The 26,093-nt window shown below is 43.2% G+C and overlaps 1 protein-coding gene across 1 annotated transcript in view; it reads left to right on the top strand.

Annotated features, from left to right (window-relative positions):
• Positions 1 to 1,507: 1,507 nt before the first annotated feature.
• LOC122805771 (synaptonemal complex protein 1-like) overlaps positions 1,508 to 26,093 on the top strand; it is a 5,909,626-nt gene continuing 5,885,040 nt past the window's right edge. Inside the window, exon 1 of the mRNA XM_044076039.1 lies at positions 1,508 to 1,652. Within this exon, the coding sequence (XP_043931974.1) occupies positions 1,508 to 1,652 (145 nt within the window). The remainder of the gene's footprint in view (positions 1,653 to 26,093) is intronic.

Raw genomic sequence — 26,093 nt, 5'->3', positions numbered from 1 at the left:
CACTTATGCTGTGCTAACAAGGCCATAAGAAGGCTGAAACATGCATGTACACAGCTAGTGGGGTTTGGTTTATTGGCCTGAATTTGTCCATAACAGACTTAAAAAGGGAAAAAAAAGTCATGGGCATTCACAACTGCCATATAGCTGAAACACCTGATGTCCTTAATGGGTAATTTGCATATATCCCATGTTACCTTTAATAAAAGAGGTTTTAAGGAATCACAGTGGAAAATCTAGCTTGGTGAGATTTTTCTTGTAGTTTTTACAGAGCAAAGGACTTCAGAAAATCTGACCTACTGTCTGTTTCGTTTACAGAAGTCAAATTGGGAAAGCCAGTTGCCAAAGTAACTTTAGCCAGATGGCTGACTGCATTTCTTTTATTTTTTTTCAAATTGGGCATGACTTTACAAAAACCTGTACTGGCTCATTCAGCTAGATCCATGGCAATTTCCACAGTTTTCCATTCTAGACTGCCCATAATGCTACATGTGCTGCAGCAACTTGGGCTTCTCCCAACACCTTTGTTACTCATTACAAATTGGATCTGGTCTCCAGAGGTAGCGCGTCATTTGCTTTAGTGGTGCTCAGGAATATCCCTCCTCCAGTCCACCTGAGATCTTAGGTAGCTGGGGACTCTGTCCCATTAGTTGAGGATAGAATGAAAATAGACATCAGATAAGGAAGTTATGTACTCACCAAAACATTCCATCTGCGTTGTCCATTTTCATTCTTCAAGTCCCCACCCACCAACCCCCATCCTTTGAAGCTCATGGAAGATTAAGTGGTTAGACATCATCAATGTCTTTTATATTATGCTCCAGTTATAGTCTTCTCCTTATCTGACTGCATGTCCGTTATTTATCTCCTTTTCCTACCTACACACTGCATATATTTCTTTCTAGTAAAAAAGTCAGCAAACAAGATATGAGGTATATGGGGTTGGTGCATTGTGGTTGAGAGAGAAGCACAAGAGATTTTGGTTGCCACAAGCTTCAGCAACGGCCGAATCAGATCCGAGGGATCGGATTGAACCCATTAGTTGAGGAAGAATGAAAATAGATAACACAGATGGAACATTATGGTGAGTACATAACTTCTTACTATGTTAAGAATGTAACTTTGTTTCTTCAAGAGAATCTTGTGGTGCAACAGCTTTTGCCTTTCTTTATTTTCGATTTAGTCTCATGAGCCCCAGAATGTTTTCACATTCATTCCTTTGTTTACACAGATCTCATATGGAATTATCACTTTTTCACTGCTCCCATGCACTTGTTACTTAACTCATTTGGAGACTGCCTTTTAAAAGAGTTGGACGCTGACTTTTCAGGACACAGAGCTGTGCAACATCATTTGTAGAAGGTTGTTGTGTCTGAAGAGAGTTATTAACTAGTACTAGCTGCAACAATCTCTAATTTCATTCTTTCTTGAAGGTTTACTTTTGTGATAAGTGCTTCACTGTGCTTTACTGCTTATTACTAATAATATTTTAGGTAACTGTTAAACTAAAATGAAGATTCTTAATTTATGTAATCTCTTTTGTAAGAATTTGCAGTTGAAGAAGCAGTTCGAGAAAAAAGACAGTGAATTGAAACAAGAGAGTTTTCACTATCAAGACCTGAGAAAAAAATATGATGAACTGGATAAAATGTTATGTGAGTTTTTTTTTCTTTTCTTTATTGTATAATAGATAAAGTTTTGTGTGTGTATGTGTGTGTGTGTGTGTGTGTGTGTGTGTGTGTGTGTGTGTGTGTTCCATTCAACCAGCTTTGGAGTTTGTTAGATTACCTCAGATTTTGTTTGCCGTTTGATCCATCTATACAAGTGTTCTGGAGCTCTGAGCTTAGTTATAGATGAGTGCATTTTTCCCATGTTTTTTGCCTCATACCCCTCGATACTTGTTATTCAGAACCTAATATTTTTTTGCTTTAGTTTCGTTGGTAGTTACTTTTTTTTAGGTAATTGTCTTAGGAGTTTTTTCCTTCCCGCCCTCCCTTTTCTTACAAAAAAAAAAAAAGAAAAGAAAAAAATGCTTTGCTACAGTGATAGTTTAATGTTAGTTGTAATAGCGCTGTTAGATATTCAGATAGTTATCTTTTTGGTATTTAGTGTAGGTTGGCTTCTCCTTGTTTGTGGTTGTCGCAGTTAAGTGTATTTTTTCCTTTTGATAGTTGATGGTGATGGCTTGACAAGGCCACTGGCTTCAAGATATGTAGTTAATGCCTTTGGGAACAAAATCCTCTCTCTGGATTCTCACATACTCTGTATTGCTTAGTGGTAGACCACATAGAAGTATAGCACAAGGCCTGTGCCTCTTACAGTGCCAGGCCTCTCACTGATTGATGCAACAAGTTGTTTCTTAAGGAACTCCCCTCTGCTAAGTGGGAGCCCAGGCACCTTTATCATCCAAGGCTTCATCTCCTTTCTCCAAAAAGTTGGAGAAACTAACCAGGTAGCAAAAGAGAAAGAGAGAGAGAGAGAGAGAGAGAGGAGTAAAGAAAAGGCAAGGGAGACACTGAAACAAGAAGAGAAATCTGGAAGAAGGTCTCCTGATTCTGTAGGTGTGTTGGGATTTGTCTGTGGCGGAGATTCTTCAGTTCCATTCCCCAACTCCATGTTGCCACTTCTCTCGGGAGCTGGGTATTCCTCAGCTCCACTCCACTATTTTACAGGGTAGACCTCATTGTTCATTCAGACTACCTTCTATGGCATCTTTATTCATGTAGTTTTTATTGTTGAAGCCTCCCATAAGCTGACCTTTGCAGGATGATGCAGAAGTTTCTCTGGATTCAGATCCAATTGGAGGTTCTCACTTTGTCTACCACACCAGTAGCTCCAGGTGTGGTCTTGATGACCCCGGCCATGATCTCTCCTTTATCAGTACTACCTTCGAATCTTGTGCTCAGTGTACTGAGTGATCCCGTCGAGGCACCCCTATTGGAGCCAACAGCGTTTCAATTTCTGATGCTATTTCCTTCACCCTTTTGACTCTGGCTCTGTGACTGGGATGGTTCTCGGGGCTGAAGCACTGGGGCTGAGGCTTGGGAGTTGGAGCTGACTCTGAGGTTTTTGGACCTGTTCCTACCCTTAGGTGCTTCCACTCTGGACAATTTGACACTGATGTCTGCCTTGGAACTGAGTTGGATTGGTTCATAGGTGGTTTCCAGGCTGTTGACGCAAAAGTCATTACAAGCCTAAACGTATGTACCCAGTATAATACTAGAGGAAGGATATTGTCTAAACTCGAGGTCTTAATTAGCAACAACTGCCCATATCTAGGACGATCATAAGTGAAATCCCCAGCAGATATTTACGGTTTCCCATCCAGTCATCCAAATTATGCTTAAATAGAGTCATAGAGGGGTCTGTTTGTTGTGGATTGGAAGCCCATTCCAGAGGAATGTTCATCTCTGAGAGACATAACTGTCTCTCCAGCAGGTCCTATTTATGTTGCAACCCAGGTTAAGGTCCCTGCAGCAGCTGACTCATGACCCAATTTGACTTGCAGATGTGCAGTATTTCCATTAGGTTTGGATCAGAGATTGCTCTATAGGTCAAGCACAAGTCTCCTTTAAATAGTCTGTATGTTGCTGAGTACAGTGACAGAGATTTCAGTATGTCAATTTGTGACATGTGTTGGAGACCCTGAATTTGCTTAGAAATCTCTGAGGTCTTTCAAGTTGCTGCAGGTGCTTGGTAAGGTACATACCAAAGGGGGAGTATTGTACTCTATTATTAGCCTGATGAGGGCTGAGTACAGGGGAGTTATAACTTGTTTCGCTGTTGAGGCAGTGCCTTTGCTAATAAGGTGTGTGATGTGGAATGCCTTCCTTACCACAGTAGACACATGGTGGTCAAAGTTAAGGCTACAGATAACTTGCATTCCCAAGTCTCTCACTACTGAGCTGCTGCTTGGGGTATTATTATTTGTACGATAGCAGAGAAATTATTTTTACCGAAGGGGATGATGATGCATTTTTTCATTGAGTTTGAGTCTATGGCTTTGGCACCAGTCATTGGTCTGCATAAATCCCTCTTGAAGTATATTGTCATCTTTTGGGAATTCAGTCATTTTACCTAATTTGCAATCATCAGCAAACTTAGTCAGCCATAGCCTCTCTGTTTTGGGCTGAACTTCTGAGAAGTGTATTCCAAACAATAGGAGGCCCAACACTGACCCCTGTGGAACCCCACGGGTGAAAACTCTCCTGGTTGAGGTGTAGTTCTCAACTTTGACTGTGTGTGATCTTGATCTGTTGGTGAGCCAGTTAGCAACCCACCTGATGACATAAGGGTTGATATTCAAATGGGTGAGTGTATCAATGATGCCTGAATGTGGGGATTGTGTCAAAGGCCATAGCTAAGTCCAGATAGGCTGTATGCATAGATTTGCATTGTTTATGGTATGGCTCTGGTGATTTTTTTCAAAGAAGTCCTCTAAGTTTAACAGGCAAGACCTGTTCTTGACAAAACCAAACTGGGGGTATTGCTACTTTGACTTCTTCCGGTCAAGGGAGTGCAACTTTGGCTCCAGTCTCAATTTTGGTTTTGATGCTTTTGAGATGGTCATCTCCAGGTCGAGAAAGGAGGTGGTCTCAGTCCCATTCAGCTCTTTTCCAAGCCCCCTTTGGTCTTGTGGCCATATTCGCTAATCCTGTTTGACGGGTACAGTTAGCCATTCTAAGTCTGAGGGTTCTTGTCTGGCAAGCTTCTCCTCAGATTCTTAACCTTCCTGAGAAGCTGCCATGGAGGAGGGCCACAGAAAATGATCCTGCAAGAGGTGGCATCTTGACTCATCTCTTGGGTGGTCTCACCCACTGATGAGCTGATAGACTTGGTTTCTCAGCAGAACTAGAAGGAGCCTGATGTGATAGATCCTATCCAATAGAAACGGGACAAAATATGATTGTCCACTGGAACAAGTCCCATTGAAACAAGGGTCCCCTGGTAGATGCCACAGTGGTTGCAGCAGCAACCAAAAAGGAGCTCTCTGAATGAAGTAGGTCTGTTCACCCAGTCCCCAATTTGGAGTCAAGGATGCTAGACAGATTTGTGAAACAGACAACGCTTCACTGATATTTGTGACTAGGAGCCAGTCATTTTCAATTCAGATAGCTGTACTTTGGTCTCACCACAGCCCCCAGAGTGTTTAACAAATGCATAGTAGTCATGACAGCAAACCTAAGGCTGCAAGGTTTCCAGGTGTTCCCCTGCTTAGACAACTGGCTCCTCACTATATCTACAAGGGATCTAATTATCCAGTTCAGGGACTTCTTGCTCCAGTTAGCCCTTACTTGTCAGCTACAACCAGTGAACTGAAAGCCATCTGACACTGTTTCAGACTATAGAGTTCACATGGTGCCACCTGGACTCAACTTCACAAACTGCCAGGCATCCAGAATCCTATCTCTACATTATATAGCTTCAGAGTCTTATTTGAATCTTCCAGCAAGACTAATTCAATTGTTGCTGGGGTTGATGGCTGCAAATATCACATTAGTACCTCAGGCAAGATTTTACATGAGAGTTCTAAAGTGGGCACTATCTGTACACTGATCAATGCTGCACCAACACCCTCAGTCCTCAGTGAGTCTCGCATCAGTTTGCAGGAGCCATATTCATTGGTGGCTGACCTCTCTGATAGTCACATGGGGTTAACATTTCACCCTCCCAGCCCGATAGCTACTGTGAACATGGATACCTCCCTACTGGGGTGGAGGTAGAGGCATTACAAAGGAAACCTGGTTCAAGGCACACGGTTGATGACAGAGGCCAAACTTAACATCAACATTTTGGAGATGAGGATAACTTCTAAGATGGCTGCACACTGAGTAACAGCATAATTTTATCTATGCCAGTATGAAAAACAGAAACTCAGAAGAGAGAGCCTTTAAACTCATTATTTTTGGTAAATTTCAGTAACTGGCTAGTAAGTGCACTGTATGGATGCCACAGAAAAATAAATTCAGAGAACCTGGAGGAAAATCAATCACAAAACTTGAGGAGAAAACATTGACTGGAAAGAATCCTGCAGCTGTTCAGCAAAAAGCAGTACAAGCTCCAGCTCTGGTGCAAGACATGACTTCCAGTAACCTATAGGAAAAAATAAGTCAAATGCACTCAGAGCTGATTGAAATAAACACTGATGGAGTATATCAACTTAGATAAAATTCTGGAAAAAAATGGAAGAAAATTTAAACATATATTCAGATGATGTGACAAAATGTAAAAATCAGAGGTTGAAATGAAGAAAAGACTGGTTGAATATGGGAATGTACAAGAAGAGATGTTTCAAAAACTAATAGACTTAGAGGACAGAGCATGTAGAGCAAACTTGAGATTTTCTGCTGTACCAGAGAAGCTGGAAGGAACATATTGTATTAATTTTATGAAAGCACAAATAAGCAACTGGACTGATATCCCGCAGCAGGATTTGTTAATTGAAAGAACACATTGTGTGTATGCTTCAAACCTGGCCATTAGAAAGCAGCCTAGACCTTTAATAGTTCAGATGCAATCCTACCAGCAGAAGGAGTTGATTCTGACAAAACTGTGGCAGAAGAACAAAGTAATAAAAATGGGAAACAGAGTGTTTATGGAAAATGATTACTCGCCCTACACGAGGCAGAAGAGGAGTAAATGTGTGTCACTAATCGGGGAATGTTGAGAAGTAGGCATGAGATTCACACTGCTGTATCCATCTATCTTCAGAATATTGTTTCCTGGAGGGAAAAAAATCATTTTTTTTAGGTTCATAGGTTGATACTAGGCTATCGGCCCTAGGGCCTATACAAGCCTAGCCATAACAATGCTCTGACTATTTTTTCCCCCACAATATTTACTTCCCTTGACCCCCTGTTTAGCAGGGCGACTGACATGATCCCCAAAGTGAATTTTGATGCAGAACATGCAAAGCAGGAAATACAAAGTCTTTCCAGCAAAAAAGTGAGCTGTGAAACACAAGGATATTTTGTTGTTCTGGTATTGAAGACCACAGAGAGATTGTGCCAGTGAAACCTTTTCCAATGTTTCAACAGAAAATGCTTGAGAGAGAGAAAAAAGCACAAGAGTTGACTAGAAGAACCAAGAGTACGTTGGAAATTAAGCAGATACTGGAATTAAGAAATGGAGATAAATATGAATAAAAACAGCAACTTTGAATTTGACAGATAAATGTGGGATCACAAAGCAGTAATTACATTTGTGAAATGACAGAGCAATAAAACCTGGAAGTATTGCACTTTTTTGACTTTGTTAAACTTGTAAGGGACTCAAAAGCATATGCTCAACCTCATGTCATTAATGTTTGGAAGAACACTTATGAGAGAGGAAAGAGAGTTACTAGTAATATTTCTATAATACATGATGCAACTTGTATGCTATAAAGTAAGATTTTCTCAGTTATATTCAAATATAATGGCGAAGTAAAGTAAACACATACCCCTGTTTTTTCATCTTTTCTCATTCTCCTTGTTCACTTTTAAGAAATGTGGGTACTGCAACATAAAAAAGAAAAGTCTTGTCAAAAGAGCATGATACAATAAAAAAACTGATGTGCTTTTTCTCATTCTTGCATAGGGGAATGACTGGATTACAGTTTTAAAGAGAAAGCAAATAAATAAACAACATTGAATATAATAAGGCATTCCTCTAGCAAATAAATGCTTGTAGAAGCAACTCTGTCTGTTTTTCATGTCTCCATGGCAACAAGTGATGTTAAGTTGTCTATCTCGCCTTCATTCTTGCTGGATGGGTTCGGAGCCGACCTCGGCTCCGACTTGGCCACTCTAAAGCTCGAGAGTTGGTTCCACCGGCTCGAGGCTGCCCCTATATCCCACAATGCTAGGCGTAAATTACCTCAGATCTCGTTTGCCGCTACAGCGATCGAGGTTGTGTTTCTACCGGCTCCAGGTCAGTTTTAATTAGATTAGTCTAATAACTGTTTAAACTTCCTTTAGCTTAGTTTTTTCCCTTTTTACCTTTAGTGTAGTGGATATTTTATCCTTTCTACCCTTATTCAGCCCCTTCTTTAAGAACTAATAAGTTCTTTCCTTAGGCCTTCGGGCCCTCCCATCCCTTACAGTGTGTGTATGTGTTTTTGGTAGGGGTTTATACCTTTAACTCAACTTAACTTTTCAGAAGTTTTGATTTAAAGTAATTTAACTTATTTTTTCTGACAGTGTAATCGGTGTGTGTGTGTTTTTTGTGTGTGGTTACACTTCGGTTCCTTGAAAATGTCCAAGGATTCAAAGGTCTCAGGCTTCAAGAAGTGTGACTCGTGCTGTCAGAAAATGTCTCTGACAGACGGTCACACTTCTTGTGTGTACTGCCTGGGACCTTTACACCTGCAGGACTCTTGTGCTGTATGCCATGGCTTCAGCCCCAGAGTCCTGCAGGAAAGGAAAAACAAACTCATACTAAGGGGTTTGCTTAAGCCTGAAGGTTCCCTATCTGTTACCTCGGGAAAACCTTCCAAGGCTTCTAAGACCTCGACTCCAGCTTCTGAGTCGAGGCCTAAGGCTTCGAAGTCTGCTACTGCATCGGCTCCGGCTGGAGCCGATGAGTCCTTGACTGCAGCTTCTGTGGTTCCCTCGGCTCCGGCTGGAGCCGAGGTATTGGAGATTCCTGGATCGGCTCCGATCAGACCATCGGAGCCGACATCTAGAAAGAGGTCGAGGTCACCATCCCTTGGCTCCGTTCATTCGGCTCCAGCATCTCCCTTGCTGTCTGAACGGAGCCACAGATCTCACTCCTCCAGGTCATCGAGGCTCTCGGATCATGACCTCCAGAGGGTAGTGAGTCGACTTCTAAAGTCCGAGGCACTGGCCCAAATGCTTCAGAGCCCGACTCATCAGTCGATGCCTCAACCTATTCCCCTGAATATTCCTCCTCCGACTCCTTTGAGCTCGGAGCCGGGGCGTCTCGGAACCGGGACTGTGGTAGTGTCGGAGCCGATACATTTGTCTTCGGCTCCGTCGTCGGCTACGATTTCTTCTTTTGAAGAATCTCGGCGCCGGACTTCCCTCGTCGGCTCCGAGGGGGTGAGTGGCATCGGACCCTTGTCCGAACCCCCTCTCCCTCTCGGTGCTTCGGCGCTGGTGAGTTCGGCTCCGACATCGGCCTCGGAGCCATCTCTGTCGGTGCCGAGGGAGGTTCTCAGCTTCTCGGAGCGGGGACCTCTGGCTCTGCCTGACAGGGGTGCGTTCGAGGTCATGCGGAGTGTGTTGGAACCTTGTTCAACTCCACAGTCGGCTCCGTCCGTCCCTCCCTCTTCGGTGCCTCAGGTTATGTCTACTCACTCCCTCATCCCTGACCGCAGAGAGCCAGCTCCTCAAGAATCCCCTGTGGGGATCTCATCCTCTTCCGAGGCCTCTCCTGAATTGGCAGGGGAGCCCCCTAGGAAGAGAAAGTGTAAGAGGAAGCACATAGACTCACCTGAGTCTGTCACCTCTGACACAGATTTAGAGGATTCTGAGGGTTCCCCCCGTTCCCCTTCTGAAGATGTCTCCTTTGCAGACATTCTAGAGATCCTGAAACAGAGGGGAAATTAGCCAGCCCTTACCCCTTTGGAGGATGAATCTGTGTATCTTGAGGCGTTTGGCTCTCGCCCTTCCACCTCCTGGGTGTCCCCCCCCTTTGATCCCCTCATGCAGGTGGTGGCAAAGAAAGCCTGGACGGCTCCTGACTCAGTGGACCCTACCCCCAGGAGACCTTCTAAATTTATAACAGCACCAACTGACAAACAATTTCTGACCAAAGGTGTTTCTGTGGATGCTGTGGTGGTAGCTGCTGCCACCAAGAAGGAACTAGCTGATCCTTCAGTGCTGCCACCAAGAAGGAACTAGCTGATCCTTCAGTGCCTGTTCATCCCCCTAACAAAGAATCTAGGTCTATGGACAGGTATGGGAAGCGGATGTTTTCGTCAGCGACCTTCGCAATGCGTTCGCTGAACTACCTATGCCATTTCACCCATCTCCAGAGAGACTTGATCAAGGAAGCGCGTGAGATGTTGAAGGATCCTATAGCTGCAGATTTTCAGGACAAAATGAACACCCAGCTGACTACCCTGAATTCGATAGCTAACTCCTCCATGCGCCTCCTTTCATACGCGGCTGATGGAGCGAGTAGAGCCGCAGGGACAGGTGTCGCCTTACGCCGGCATGCCTGGATGCGACTATGCAATTTTGCGGACCCCTTTAAAATGTCTTTCACTAATTCCCCGTTTGATGGATCATCTCTCTTTGGTCCTCAAGTGAAAGAAACCTTGACTAGGTGCGAGACGGATGGCAAAACTCTGTCTGCTGTCTGAGTCCGTTTTTCTACTCCTTCTAGACCTTACCCCAAAGGCCAGAAAAGTGGGAAAATGTGGTTCCGCAAACAATCTCAAGGGAATTTGCCTGACGCACAGAGTCATTTTCCCTCCAGAGGCAGAGGAGGGAACAATAATGGTAGACGTCGCCCTAGAGGCAGAGGGGGTCCGCAGAACCAGGACAATCGAGAAACCTTTTCCGATAAGCCCTTTCAGCATCCCTGAGGTGTTGCCCGACTGTCCACCTTCGGAGGCAGTCGGGGGAAGATTGTCACTGTACCCAGAAGCCTGGCTATCCCTAACTCAAGACAAGTGGGTACAGTCCATCATTTCCGAAGGCTATTCCATTCCCTTCGTTCGCATTCCAAACCAATCGAAAAAATCCCTTCCAGATGTTCCACCCGCTCAAAGGGATCTTGCAGCTTTGGAAATTTCAAAGCTGCTTACAAAAAGAGCAATTCAGCCAGTTCCAGCAGACCAGCAAGGATCCGGAATCTACTCCAGGTTCTTTTAGTTCCAAAGAAAACAGGGGACTGGAGACCAATTTTGGATCTCAGTATCTTGAACAAGTCGGTCAAGAAAACAAGATTTCGGATGGTCACGCTACAGTCCATCCTTCCCCTATTGGGAAAAGAAAACTGGATGTGCTCTATAGACCTTCAGGATGCGTACTATCACATAAAAATGAACAGACGCTCCAGAAGATTCCTCCGCTTCAGGCTGGGAACCAGTCATTTTCAATTCAGGGGCCTGCCCTTTGGTCTCACCACTGCCCCCCGGGTGTTTACCAAATGCATGGCAGTGGTAGCTTCTCACCTGAGACGTCAAGGATTCCAGGTGTTTCCATATTTGGACGACTGGCTCCTCACAGCTCCCACCAAGCATCTTCTTCTGATGGCCAGGGACTACACCTTTCGCATTTGTCAAAACTTAGGCATTTCAATAAATTGCGAAAAGTCTGTTTTGTCGCCTTGTCGTACTATTACCTTCATAGGCACAAATCTAGACACAGTCAACATGTCTGCGAGGTTAACAGATCAGAGAATAACAGACATACACAAACTGGTCTCGCTCCTCTTCAGCAACAACAGAGTCAAAGCCAGGTTAGTTCTAAAAGTATTGGGGATTATGGCGGCTGCCATACCTCTGCTTCCATTAGCCAGATTCCACATGAGAATCCTTCAATGGATGCTCTTCACACAATGGTCATACCAGCAACTTCCGATGTCCCACACCATTATGATTACGCAAACATGCAAGAATCATCTTCTGTGGTGGATGTCTTCCCCTCAGCTCTTATTGGGAAGACCCTTTGTTCCTTCCCCTCCGGTTGCTACTTTGACAACGGACGCCTCCCTGATCGGGTGGGGGCATTATCAGGGCAGAACTGTCCAGGGCACATGGCAACCAGACGAATGCCACTTGCACATAAATGTTCTAGAGATGAGAGCAGTGCTTTTAGCGTTGCAAGCCCTTCAAGACTCTCTTCCCTTGGGAACGATAGCAATCCAGACGGACAATATGTCTGTAGTGTGGTATATCAACAAACAAGGCGGAACCAGGTCCTATCCCCTATGTCGAGAAGCACTCAGACTGTGGCAATGGGCGATTTCTTCTCAGCGGTTTCTGATAGCAACGCACATCCCCGGGAAGTCCAATCAAATCATGGACAAGTTGAGCAGAGCTATCCTCATGCCTCACGAGTGGTCTCTGAAAGACTCTGTTGTAAGAGAAATTTTTCTCAAGTGGGGTCAGCCTTGCTGCGACCTTTTTGCTACTCCCCAAAACAGCAAGTGCAGAGATTTTTTCACACTATTCCCGTTACCAGACCAGCCCAGCAGAGACGCTCTAGTCCAAGTTTGGCCCCGGGGACTTCTGTATACATTTCCTCCCTTCCCACTAATCTCTCAAGTGATACAGAAAGCTATCGCTCAGAAGGCCTCATTGATCCTCATTGCTCCTTACTGGCCTCGACAGGTTTGGTTCCCCTTTCTACATCAATTTCTGTTGGAGCAACCTTGGCATCTGGACCTAGTTCCAGATCTTTTGATCCATCAGTCGGGTCAGTTACATCGCTCCCTCCCCTCTCTGAACCTCACTGCTTGGTTCCTCCAGTTCCAACCTTAGCCAGGCTTCCTCAAATATCTCACTCTGTTCGAGATATTTTGATAGCTTCCCACAAATCTTCCACTCGAAAGATTTATCTGAGTAAGTGGAAACGTTTTGCCTATTGGGCTCAAGGAAGGGACTTAGATCCTTTCACTGCTCCCATTCATATGGTTCTTGATTTTCTTGCTGAACTCTTTCATGCAGGTTCATCTCCTTCTACTCTCAAAGTTCAATTGGCAGCTATATCTAACTTTCATGTGGGCATTTCAGAGTCTGCCATAATGTCCCACAAGCTTTGCAAAGCCTTTTGAAAGGAGTTTTTCTACTCAGACCTCCTATAAGAAATCCTCCTCCCCCTTGGGACCTTAATTTAGTTCTCAGTTCTCTGATTCTCCTCCCTTTCGAACCTGCAGCTTCCTGTTCTTTAAAATTGCTATCATGGAAGACTCTCTTTCTGGTAGCTATTACTTCAGCTAGAAGAGTTTCAGAACTTCATGCACTCAGCTGTCGACCACCATATCTGTTGTTCCACAAAGACAGGGTATCTTTACGGACTAACCCGTCCTTTTTACCTAAGGTAGCCTCTGCTTCTAACCTTAATCAAAGCATTGACCTTCCTGTGTTTTTTCCAGAATATTCTAATAGGTCTGAACAAAAACTGCATTGGCTAGATGTTCATCGTCAGTTAAGGTACTATTTGGATAGGACCAAACAATTCAGAAAAACTGACCAGCTGTTTGTATCTTATGCGGTAGGCAGAAAGGGACTTTCTGTTTCTAAGGTATCGCTATCTAGATGGCTAACATCTCTGATTTCTATTGTTTATGAAATTAGACACCAAAAGCTGCCTAACAAACCTAAAGCCCACTCCACCAGAGCTTTGGCTACTTCTATAGCCTTCCAAGACAGACTGCCTATTGACACCATTTGTGCAGCGGCTACTTGGGCTACTCCTCACACTTTCATTTCACATTATAAGTTGGATTTAGCTTCTAGGCATAGAGCTAACTTTGGTACCACTGTTCTCAAGAGTCTGTTCCGTTAGGCCACCCGGGACAAGGTGCTAGGACGCGGTCCCATCCAGCAAGAATGAAGGCGAGATAGACAACTTAACATATAGAAGTTATGTTCTTACCATAACGTTCCATGTTAGTTGTCTTCTTCTCGCTTCTTTCTTCGTCCCCCTCCTTCCCTGGCCTGGACAGACCTGGAGGAGTTTGATTATGACCTCTCTTTCTACCACCTCTTTGCTATAGCTATATGCTCTGCGGTGCATATTTCCTGGATCAGGATTTAGGTTACCTTTCCTCTTTCCCTTTGCTTATAGAGGTGGACTCCCTTTCCAGTATTTCTGGTTGTATTTTTAGCTGGGCCTAGCTCACAAACGAGATATGAGGTAATTCACGCCTAGCATTGTGGGATATAGGGGCAGCCTCGAGCCGGTGGAACCAACTCTCGAGCTTTAGAGTGGCCGAGTCGGAGCCGAGGTCGGCTCCGAACCCATCCAGCAAGAAAGAAGGCGAGAAGAAGACAACTAAGATGGAACGTTATGGTAAGAACATAACTTCTATTTTTCCCAGTCTGAGACAGCAATAAAGATAAGACAAAACCAGACCACACTTAGCAGAAGCACAGGCGTATCATGCATCTTGGCATGGATTTTTCAATTTGTCGGAGGAACACGATCATATGTTCCATGAAAGTTGGATAGCGGCTGCTCACCACTGTAGCAGCGAATGGGTTACAATACTCATTGAAAGGGACATTCTAAAAAGAAACAAATTGAAAGAAGAAACATCTAGTTCTGCCCTTGAATCTTTTTTGGGTAGTATGAATGACCGACTGCTGTCCTATGGGAAATAATTACTCAATCGGAAAAAAGAACAAACTTCAAAAGGACCTACATGATTACGATAGGAAGAAGGTGTTTCAGCTATCCACCAACCAGCAGCCAAAATGGAATAACATAAGGTTCCTAAAAGAACAGGAAGTTTGGGGCCAGCAGCTTAACCATTTTTTATCAGGAGAGAGTGCGGTGTCCTCAATGGATGAAGGCAAGGGGAAGGTAGAACAGTTTCCAGGGTTACCATGACCCAGTAATGAGGAATCCTTTCGGAGAGCATTTTGGGAGCAAACAGTGCCGAGAAATGGGACTAAAAAACGGTCCTGATATGGATACGGTAACAATAGAGACCAGAGTTATGGTCCGTACAACAAACGAAGCAAATGGACAAATTAATAAGGTACAGTTTACCGAAAGAGACTGTCTTTTTGTTGATCTGTCAGGTTATACATTAGTTGAAACTGAAATGTCTGTATTACAGAGGGGCTTAACATTTATTCCCTCATCTTTACTGAGGCCATACGAGTTAAAATGTGATGTCTTTAAGTTAATATGCAAAATGTATATAAAAGAGTATTTTTTCAGTATAGAAAATATTGCTCAATAATGTAACTGATTCTTCTACTGATAATAGTTATTACTCGTGTGAGTCAGATATGGATAATGCTTATAGTAAACTGGACACCACTAAAATTCCATCTAAAAGTACATTTATCCCACCATTTAGAAACAAATGTATTCTATTAGAAAAGGAGTTACAAGAATTTAACAAAGAAGAGAAGGCATTTAATTTATCTAAAAAGGAATGGTTTAAATTGAAACAGTTGAGTGAAAATAATCAAATAGTGTTCAAACCTTCAGACAAGGGGGGTAAGTTAGTGATTATGAAATCTACTGATTATTTCAATATGCGTATAAAACATTTAAGTAATGACATTTATCATAGGGTAAATGCAGAGGTATACTTGCAAGCCATAAGAGAGTATGAACAACTGTTAAGTAAAGGAGTACATTTAAATTACTTCACTAAATCTGGTATAACTGACAAATTTTCCAATAAAGATAGCACAATGACCAAGTTATTTTGTGCTCCAAAAATACACAAGAATATGTATCATCCCCCCGGACATCCTCTAGTGTCAGCTAGTGGTTACTTTACCCATAATTTAGAGTGTTTTTTACATGAGTTTCTATTGAAAGAAGTGTTGAAATTGCCATCTTACATCAAGGATTCATTTGACTTTCTAAATAAGTTAGAAGGACTACGGTGGGAATCAGATGTGTATTTTTTAATGGTGGATGTCACTAACTTATATACAAGTATACAACATGAGTTTGGTATAGAAGCATTGGATTATTTCATGGGAGACAATCCTAAAGCACAATATATTAAGGAATTAGTGCAGTTCTGTTTGGTTAACAATGGTTTTGAATTTGATGGTAATCTGTACAAACAATTGCAAGGTACAGTCATGGGGGCGGCATTTTTCAGTCATATATATATAGAAGTGAATTATATAAGAATTTTGTAAAAAGATATTTCAGGTTCATAGATGACCTCATATTCATTTGTAAAGGGGGCAGAAATGAAGCACACTCATTTAATAATTACTTGAATGATAAGTTTCACATTAAATATGATGGTCTACAGGAAGGGGTTAAAGTGAACTGTTTTGATATAACTTTATAAGGTCTGAGGAATGGAAAGATTAAAACTAAAATATACTGGACATTTGAGCAGCCTAACCATATGCTGTATGCATCTAGTTGCCATCCAGCACACACTGTGACAGCCATCCCCTATGGAGAGATCTTGAGAATAAAAAGACTGTGCAGTGACACACAGGATTTTGAAAGGGAGGCCAGAAAAACAATTACCTTTTTCCTAAACAGGGGATATGATGAGGAGACTGTCTTAGAAAGTTACACTAGACTATATAGAGCTGGAGATAGAGATAAGAACCTAAGTCGAGGCAAAAAATATAGGAATACCGAAAGAGTTAATTTCAAATCAAACCCTATTTTTTGTGTCAAAATATACACTGTTTTCAACAAGGTTACAGAAGTTGTTGGGAGATTATTGGAACATAATAAAGCGGGAAGTTCCATCCCTCACAGAAATAAGGTTACATTTTCCTATCAAAGGGGCCATAGTTTAAAAGATTTTTTGGTTCATGGTTCGTATAGAAGACCAGTTGAAAGCATAACAGGGGTAACATCTGAAATAGGCACTATACCATGGGGTAAGTGCACAATATGCCAGCACATCGTAGCAACATTTGAAAAAATCAATGGCAAGATGTTTCAAATAAAAGGATGTTTTACTTGTAAAAAGCGTGGGCATCATGTATGTCATTAAATGCCCTTGTGATAGTTTTTACATAGGAGAAAGTAAAAGAAGCCTGGGTGAAAGAATTAAAGAACATATAAGGATATCAGAAACAACAAGGTTATAAGCCCAGTAGCAGAGCACTTTAACAGGGAACACAAGGGAGATTTTAGCAGTTTACAAGTTTCAGTTTTAGAACAAATTAATTCAAGATTTTTGAGTGAAGATAGGATTAAATATTTACTTAGAAAAAAGGAATACATTTTTATACTGAAATATAACACATTACAACTGATAGGTTTGAATAAAGAATGCCATTGGAAAAGTTTTATTTGAATGTAAGGGCTTTTTAAATATTCAAGCATTTTTATTTAATTAATTGATTGTATAATAGTATAAGTGTTTAATTAATTGGTTTAGATTTTGAATTTTTATATAAAAGGTGTATTTGTTCAGGTGTTATTCACTCTGTAAAGGCTGTTTCAGCCGAGGAGCTAGGAGACATTATTTTGCTATTTGTTGTTTTATACAAGAGAGAGGTTTTTTTTTTTTTTTGCTGCTATATGCCATGTAGCATATTTGTTATCGAATAAATGGACTTTTGCTGAAAAATTGAAGGAGGTAATAGTTTTTGGTCTTGGTGGTATTTTTCTCATGTCATTAATGTTTGGAAGAACACTTAGAGAGGAAGAAGAAGAAAGAGTTAATAGTAATATTTCTACAATGCATGATGCAACTCGTATGCTGTAAAGTAACATTGTCTCAGTTATATTCAAATATAATGGAGAACTAAAGTAAACACATACCCGTTTTTTTTTCATCTTTTCTCATTCCCCTTGTTCAGTTTTAAGAAATATGGGTACTGCAACATAAAAAAGAAGAAAAGTCTGGTCAAAAGAGCATGATACAACAAAAAAACTGATGTGCTTTTTCTCATTCTTGCATAGGGGAATGACTGGATTACAGTTTTAAAGAGAAAGCAAATAAATAAAAACGAACATTGAATATAAGGCTTTCCTCTAGCAAATAAATGCTTGTAGAAACAACTCTGTATCTGTTTTTCATGTCTCCATGGAAACAATCAAGTAAAGAGCAATAAAAATTGAATATTTATTTCTTTCAGTAGCTAGGAGATGATGTTTTTTTGAAAGAATTCAAGTGTTTTCCCAGTCTGAGACAGCAATAAAGATAAGACAAAACCAGACAGCACTTATCAGAAGCACAGTCTGTATCATGCATCTTAGCATGGATAACCTTCCATGTTAAGTTGTCAGTCTCGCCTTCATTCTTGCTGGATGGGTTCAGATCTGATCCTTGGCTCCGACTCGGCCAATACTAAAGCTCGAGAGCTTATTCCACCGGCTCGAGGCTTCCCTATATCCCACAATGCTAGGCGATAACTACTCAGATCTTGTTTGCCGCTTAACTGACGAGGTGCTTTCTTCTGCCGGCTCTGGCAGGTTAGTAAGTTTTATAGTCAAAAACTTAAAATTTCTACCCCTATCCTTTCTATTTAGTTTAGTTTTTAATATAGAGTATCCCTTTAATTTAAATCGGGTCTCCCTTGTTTTTTTTATCCCCTTTTTATTCCCTTTTAACTTTTAGGCCTTTGTCCCGCTTCCCTTTTTTCCCCTGTCATTTTAGTGTGACTGGATTTTTTCCTTTGGTTAAAGGGTGTGTCTGTGTGTTGTGTCTGTGTTATATACACTCTCTTTTAGGATGTCTAAAGACTCCAAGGTCTCAGGCTTCAAGAAGTGTGATTCGTGCTGTCAGAAAATGTCTCTGACAGACGGTCACACTTCTTGTGTCTATTGCCTGGGACCTTTGCACCTGCAGAACTCCTGTGCTGTTTGCCATGCATTCAGCCCTAGAGTCCTGCAGGAACGCAAAAATAAGCTTATTCTTCGAGGCTTGTTCAAGCCTGAAGGCCCCTCGACCCAGTCTGCGTCGGGGAAGCTTTCAAAGACCTCCAGGCCGTCGGCTCCAGCTTCTGAGCCGTCTGCTGGGAGCATTAAGGCTGCTTCGACATCGGCTCCAGCTGGCGTTGATGTTTCAAAGTCTCAAACCATTACCTCGGCTCCGGCCGGAGCCGAGGTTGCTATGATTCAGTCGGCTTCGATAGTCTTATCGGAGCCACCTTCAAAGAAGAGGTTGAGGTCCCCTTCCATCGGCTCCATCCACTCGGCTCCGGGATCCCCTCTTCTGTCGGAGCGGAGCCATAGGTCCCATTCCTCTCTGTCCTCCAGGCTATCCGACCATGACTTACAAAGGGTGATGAGTAGACTTCTCAAGTCCGAGGCACTGGCCCAAATGCTGCATAGCCCTACTCAGCAGTCAGCGGCTATTCCCATCCCTGCTTCTATTCCTCCTCTGACTCCTTTGAGTTCGGAGCTGGGGCTCGTCGTAGCCATGGCTGTCGGTGCGTCGGAGCTGATACCTTCCCTTTCGGCTCTGTCATCTACTCTGATTTTCTCCTTGGAGGGATCTCGGCACCGAGCTTCCCTCGTCGGCTCCGAGGGGGCGAGTGGCATTGGACCCTTGTCTGACCCCGTTCTCCCTCTCGGAGCATCGGCGCTGGTGAGTTCGGCTCCGACATCGGCCTCGGAGCTGTCCCTGTCGGTGCCGGGGGGGGTCCTTGTCTCCTCGGAGCGGGGACCTTCGGCCTTGGCTGATCGGGGCGCCTTCGAGGTCATGTGGAGTGTGCTAGACCCCGTGTCTACCCCACAGTTGGCTCCATCAGCTCTTCCCTCTTCAGTGCCTGCGGTGGTTTCTACCCACCCCCTCGTAACAGACCATAGAGAGCCAACTCCTCAGGTTTCCCCATTGGGAATATCCTCTTCTTCCGAGGCTTTTCCTGATCCGATAGGAGAACCCCCTCAGAAGTGACAGTGCAACAGGAAGCACATTGACTCCCCCGAGTCTATCACATCTGACACCAACTTGGAGGAATCTGAAGGTTCCCCTCGGTCCCCCTCTGAGGATGTTTCCTTTGCTGACATCCTAGAAATCCTTAAACAGAGGGGGAACTGGCTTGCCCTTAACCCTTCAGAGGACGAGTCAGTCTACCTTGAGCCGTTTGGCTCTCGCCCTTCCACCTCCTGGGTGTCTCCTCCCTTTGACCCCCTCATGGATGTGGTGGCAAGGAAGGCTTGGACGGCCCCTGATTCGGTGGAACCTACCCCAAGGAGGCCGTCAAAATTTATTACTGCCCCAAAAGAGAAACAGTTTTTATCCAAAGGTGTCTCTGTTGATGCCATGGTGGTGGCCGCAGCCACTAAGAAGGAATTAGCCGATCCTTCGGTGCCTGTCCATCCTCCTAATAAGGAGTCTAGGACTATGGACAGGTATGGTAAGCAGATGTTTTCCTCAGCTACCTTTGCCATGCGGTCGCTGAACTACTTGTGTCACTTCACCCGTCTCCAGAGGGATTTACTCAAGGATATGGGTGAGGCCATGCAGGATCCAACAACTGAGGGGTTCCAAGACAAAATGAACTCCCAGTTGGCAACCCTGTATTCGATTGTCAACTCCTCCATGCGGCTTTTCTCATATGCGGCTGATGGGGCGAGTAGGGCCGCAGGCACAGGTGTAGCTTTACGACGCCACGCCTGGATGCGGCTTTGCAATTTTGTGGACCCTTTCAAGGCGTCCTTCACCAATTCCCCCTTTGATGGCTCAACGTTGTTTGGACCTCAGGTGAAGGATACATTGACTAGGTGCGAGCAGGAAGGTAAGACTCTCTCTGCCGTGGGAGTCCGTTTTTCTACCCCTTCCAGACCTTATCCCAAAGGTCAGAGGGGGGAGGGATGTGGTTCCGCAAACCACAAGGGGTCTCATCTGATGCACAATGTCGATTCCCCTCTAGAGGCAGAGGGGGGAGCAACAATAGACGCCACCCTAGGGGCAGAGGTGGTCCACAAAACCAGGGTAGCAGAGAAACTTTCTCTGATAAACCCTTTCATCATCCCTGAGGAGCTGCCCGGCTGTCCACCTTCGGAGGCAGTCGGGGGAAGATTATCACTGTACCCAAAAGCCTGGCTTTCCCTCACTCAAGACAAATGGGTACAGTCGATCATATCCGAGGGTTACAAAATCCCCTTTATTCACATCCCATCCCAACCCAAAGGATCCCTTCCAGACGTTCCACCCAGTCTAAGGGAACAAGCAGCGTTAGAAATATCAAAGCTGCTGTCAAAAAGAGCTATCCAACCAGTCCCAGCAGACCAGCAAGGATCCGGAATCTACTCCAAATTCTTTTTGGTACCAAAAAAAACAGGAGACTGGAGACCAATACTGGATCTCAGCAAGCTAAACAATTATGTGAAGAAAACAAAATTCCGGATGGTCACGCTACAGTCCATTCTACCCTTCTTGGGTCAGGACAATTGGATGTGCTCGATAGACCTTCAGGATGCGTACTACCATATCAAAATGCACAGACGCTCCAGGAGCTTTCTCCGCTTCAGGCTGGGATCCAGTCACTACCAGTTCAGAGCCCTGCCCTTTGGTCTCACTACAGCCCCCCGAGTGTTTACCAAATGTATGGCAGTGGTCGCGGCTCACTTGAGACGTCAAGGATTCCAGGTGTTTCCATATTTGGACGACTGGCTCCTTACCGCCACCACCAGGCATCAACTGCTTCTATCCAGGGACTTCACCATCCAAACTTGCCAAGCTCTAGGCATTTCAATAAATTTCGAAAAATCTGCCTTGTCGCCTTGTCAATCTATTACCTTTATAGGCGCCACCTTAGACACAGTTCATCTTTCCGCCAGACTAACAGAGCAAAGAGTATCAGATATCCGCAAACAGGTTTACCTTCTACTTCACTGCAACAAGATCAAAGCCAGGGTAGTCTTGAAGGTATTAGGACTCATGGCAGCTACTATTACACTTCTCCCCTTAGCTCGTTTTCACAGTGGATGCTGTTTTCTCAATGGTCCTTCCAACAGCTCCCGATGTCTCACATCATCCTACTAACCCAATCATGCAAGAATCACCTGTCTTGGTGGATCACATCACCTCAGTTTCTCCAGGGCAGACCCTTCACCCCCCCCCCAATCGCCACGGTGACGACGGACGCCTCCCTGATCGGGTGGGGGGGGCATTATCAGGGCAGGACAGTCCAGGGCACATGGCAATCTTTCGAGTGCCACTTGCACATAAATGTCTTAGAGATGAGAGCAGTGCTTTTAGTGTTGCAAGCCCTTCAGGACTCTCTTCCCACGGGGACTATTGCAATTCAGACGGACAACATCTCCGTAGTGTGGTACATCAACAAACAGGGTGGAACCAAGTCCTACCCCTTATGTCGAGAGGCACTCAGACTTTGGCAGCGGGTGATTTCTTCTCAGCGTTTTCTGATAGCACCGCACATTCCCGGGAAGTCCAACGTGATTGCGGACAAGTTGAGCAGGGCTATTCTCATGCCTCACGAGTGGTCTCTAAAAAAATCAGTGCTGGAAGAAGTCTTTCGAAGATGGGGCCGGCTTTGCTGCGATCTTTTTGCTACTCCCCAAAACAGCAAGTGTCACGACTTCTTCACCCTCTTCCCTTTACCAGGCCAACCCACCAGAGACACTGTAGTCCACGATTGGCCCCAAGGACTTCTGTATGCTTTCCCCCCCTTTCCACTGATCTCTCAATTAATTCAGAAAGCTATCACCTCGAGAGTCACCATGATCCTCATTGCCCCTTACTGGCCTCGAGAGATATGGTTTCCGTTCCTCCACCATTACCTCTTGGAGCAGCCTTGGCATCTGGACCCAGTGCCAGATCTTTTGACCCACCAGTCGGGCCAGCTGCACCACTCCCTCCAATCTCTCAACCTCACAGCGTGTTTACTCCGATTCCTACCCTAGCCCGGCTTCCCTTAATCTCTCATTCGGTCCGTAACATCCTGATAGCCTCTCACAAGTCTTCTACCAGAAGGATTTATAATAGTAAGTGGAAGCGTTTTTCCTTCTGGGCAGCATCAAAAATATAGACCCCTTCACTGCACCTATCCAGTCTATCCTAGACTTCCTGGCAGAGCTCTTTCATTTAGGCTCTTCCTCATCTACCATTAGAGTACAACTAGCTGCTATATCTAACTTTCATGTAGGTGTCTCGGACTCCTGTATCATGTCTCATAAACTCTGCAAAGCCTTTCTAAGAGGTGTCTTTTTGCTCAAGCCCCCAATCAAAGATCCCCCACCTCAGTGGGACTTGAATTTGGTCCTAGCATCCTTGATTCTCCCCCCTTCGAACCTGCGGCTTCATGCCCTCTTAAGTTGCTCTCATGGAAAACACTTTTTCTAGTAGCCATAACATCAGCTAGAAGGGTATCTGAACTTCATGCTCTTTGCAGTCGTCCTGCTTACTTAGTTTTCCATAAAGACGGGGTGTCTCTCCAGACTAATCCATCCTTCTTGCCTAAGGTTTCCTCTGAGGCAAACCTAAACCAGATGATTGATCTCCCCGTCTTCTTCCCTGATTATTCCAACAGGTCGGAACAAAAGTTACATTTTCTAGATTTTCATCGCCAACTTCGATATTATTTAGACAGGACTAAACAGTTCAGGAAATCTGATCAGCTCTTCCTGTCTTATGCGGAAGGGAAATTGGGCCTTCCAGTTACTAAAGTGTCCCTTTTAAGATGGCTTACCTCTATAATTACCTTCATCTATGAAATCAGACATCAAAAACTGCCTTCAAGACCTAGAGCTCATTCAACTAGAGCATTAGCTACATCTGTAGCTTTTCAGGACAGGCTACCAATAGATTCCATTTGTGCAGCAGCCACATGGGCTTCTCCTCATACCTTTATCTCGCATTACAAATTGGATATGGCCTCCAGAAACCGTGCCAACTTTGGTTCCACTGTTCCCAAGAGTCTGTTCCGATAGGCCACCCGGGGTAAGGTGCTTGGGACGCAGTCCCATCCAGCAAGAATGAAGGCGAGATTGACAACTTAACATTGAGAAGTTATGTACCTACCATAACGTTCCATGTTAGTTGTCTTCTTCTCGCCTTCTTTCTTGCGTCCCACCCTCCTTCCCCCTAGCCTGGACAGACAGATAGGAATTTGTGGGATCTTCCATTGGGGTTTTCCTTTCCACATGTTCTACCACCTCTATTCTCCCTTTTATGTTTGTGGTAGCTTACCTACAGGTTTATATATAGAGGTGGGTTCCTTTTCTCTCTTCTCCATACTATGGAGACCAGAACTGCTTGGTTTTAGCTATCAAACGAGATCTGAGTAGTTACCGCCTAGCATTGTGGGATATAGGAGAGCCTCGAGCCGGTGGAATAAGCTCTCGAGCTTTAGTATTGGCCGAGTCGGAGCCGAGGATCGGCTCCGAACCCATCCAGCAAGAAAGAAGGTGAGAAGAAGACAACTAACATGGAACGTTATGGTAGGTACATAACTTCTCATTTTAGGTTAACCAAAGTCTGAGAGTGGCTGTCATTTTGAGACAAATGTTCCTGTTAGGAGGGTAAAACTTCAGTATTTGAAGATGTACATGTTTTTGTGTTAGTATTCAGTTAATATGTTTTAGGGGTATATTTTTGAGGGCATTCAATATAACAGAAAGTTTTGTAAGATGTGACATAGGCTCAAATGGATATGACAAGAAACAACTGTATAAAAGATCAACCTGCTAAACATTAGTGTATGCATGAAACAGACAAGCTGGAACTAGATACTTAACAAAAAAGCTGCAAACCAAACACCAGGAAGGAACCGGACCACAAAACTTATAAGCTTTCGTTCATTTCACAATCGCTATTTAAATATTTAATTTGAAGTATTTTGTCATTGGATGATTTTTTGCACATGACAAGTATTTAAAGGGTGGTTTCAAGTTTTTGTATTTATTCTGATGAAGTTTGTGGTATTTTATTAAATGAACGAAAGCTTATAGTTTTGTGGTCTGGTTACTTCCTGGTCTTTGGTTTGCTGCTTTTTCACTTTTACTTGTAACAAAAAAGCTGTTACACACAAAAGGTGGGAATAATAACTTTTTTTACATAATGACAATTTCTGTAGTATCTTTAAATGTTAATGGTCTCACAAATGTATACAAAAAGAAAGAGTAGTGAACTATATTAAAATGTAGATTGCAAATAGTTATGCTACAAGGAGACACATTTGGGAAGAACTGAACATGTGAATTTGATAAAGGATTTCAGGATGATTATTCAGCAGGTTATCTGAGGCAGAGGAAAAGGGGATTACTTATATTAAGTGCAAGGGGAGCTCTGTAGTGATAGAAGAGGTAAAAATGATAACAGTGGTTGATTTGTAGCATTGTAGTACTAAGGGGCTACTGGCAAGGGAGGAGGATTACACTGGCACATATTTATATTACACCTAAAACTGTTATTATGGAGGTTAAGAAAATTCTGAGAGACATAATCAGATTTCAGCAGGGAATATTACTTACAAGTGGGGACTGGAATTTAATTTGCAGTAGTGAAGATGTGTCTGTGGGGGGGGGGGGCAAAATGAATATATAACACAGGGGGATAGATTTCTGAAGAAATTTATGAAAATATTTGGCATGAAAGATGTGACTTCAGTAATAGGAGTTCAGAGTGAATTTATGTATTATTTCCCAATATTCAAAAAATGGACTAGGCTAGACAGAATTTGCGTTTCACAGGAACATTTGCATTTAATTGAAAGTTCTGATACACATCCGATAATTATTTTAGATCATGCGCCAATAATAACTAAAATAAAAATGAGACACTGGTAATTTCCCATTCATCTGTTGAAAATTGAGGAATTTATAAATGGGTAGTAGAAATTATTCAGGAGTTATTCGAGAAGATATAAATTTCTTCTGAAAATATAATTAAGGAGTGGAATAAAAGTAAAGTGGAGTTTAAAACAGGGTGGAAATAAAAGAAAGATACATATGGTTTAAGAAGCAACAAGAATTACTTAGATGGTCTGACAAACATTAAAGTTTTACAGAATGGGGAAATTCACAGAACAGGAAGAGGAGAAATTAATTGCAGAATGCTTTGCAGAAAATAAAGGATTACTTTGGTAATATGCATGAGTTTAGAAAGATTGTTGTTAAGCAACTCTTTTTTTGAAAATAATGCCAGAGCACAAATGTTTTAGTGCAGTGACTCAGGCAACAGAAAATATAAAGGGTTGTTGCCAGGCTTAGGGAGCCTGTACAAGGAAGATAAGAGATTGTGTAGAGGTACTAGAAATATTTCAGAAATTTTTTGAAAGTCTGTATAAATCAGAGAAATACAAGATCAAGAAAAGGTACAAATGAAAATCTTTATGGAAGAGTCAAATATACCAAGGACAGAGGTAGATGAGGTCCAATTACTAATAGTTAACATAGGGGGAGTTGAGATAAAAATGGTGATGTATAACCAGTCAATAGGAAAGTCCATAGGAATAGATGGTATTTCTGTGAAACTTTGGAAGCTAGGAGGTAAAACACTGATAAAGATCTGGAAGGATTTGTTTAACAGTATTTTAAGAGGAAGAGACT

The sequence above is a fragment of the Protopterus annectens genome, chromosome 7.part0 (assembly GCF_019279795.1).
Source record: "Protopterus annectens isolate FY-2018-M chromosome 7.part0, PAN1.0, whole genome shotgun sequence".
NCBI lineage: Eukaryota > Metazoa > Chordata > Ceratodontiformes > Protopteridae > Protopterus > Protopterus annectens.
The sequence above is the reverse complement of the archived record's forward strand: the minus strand, read 5'-3'. Positions and strand labels throughout refer to the sequence as shown.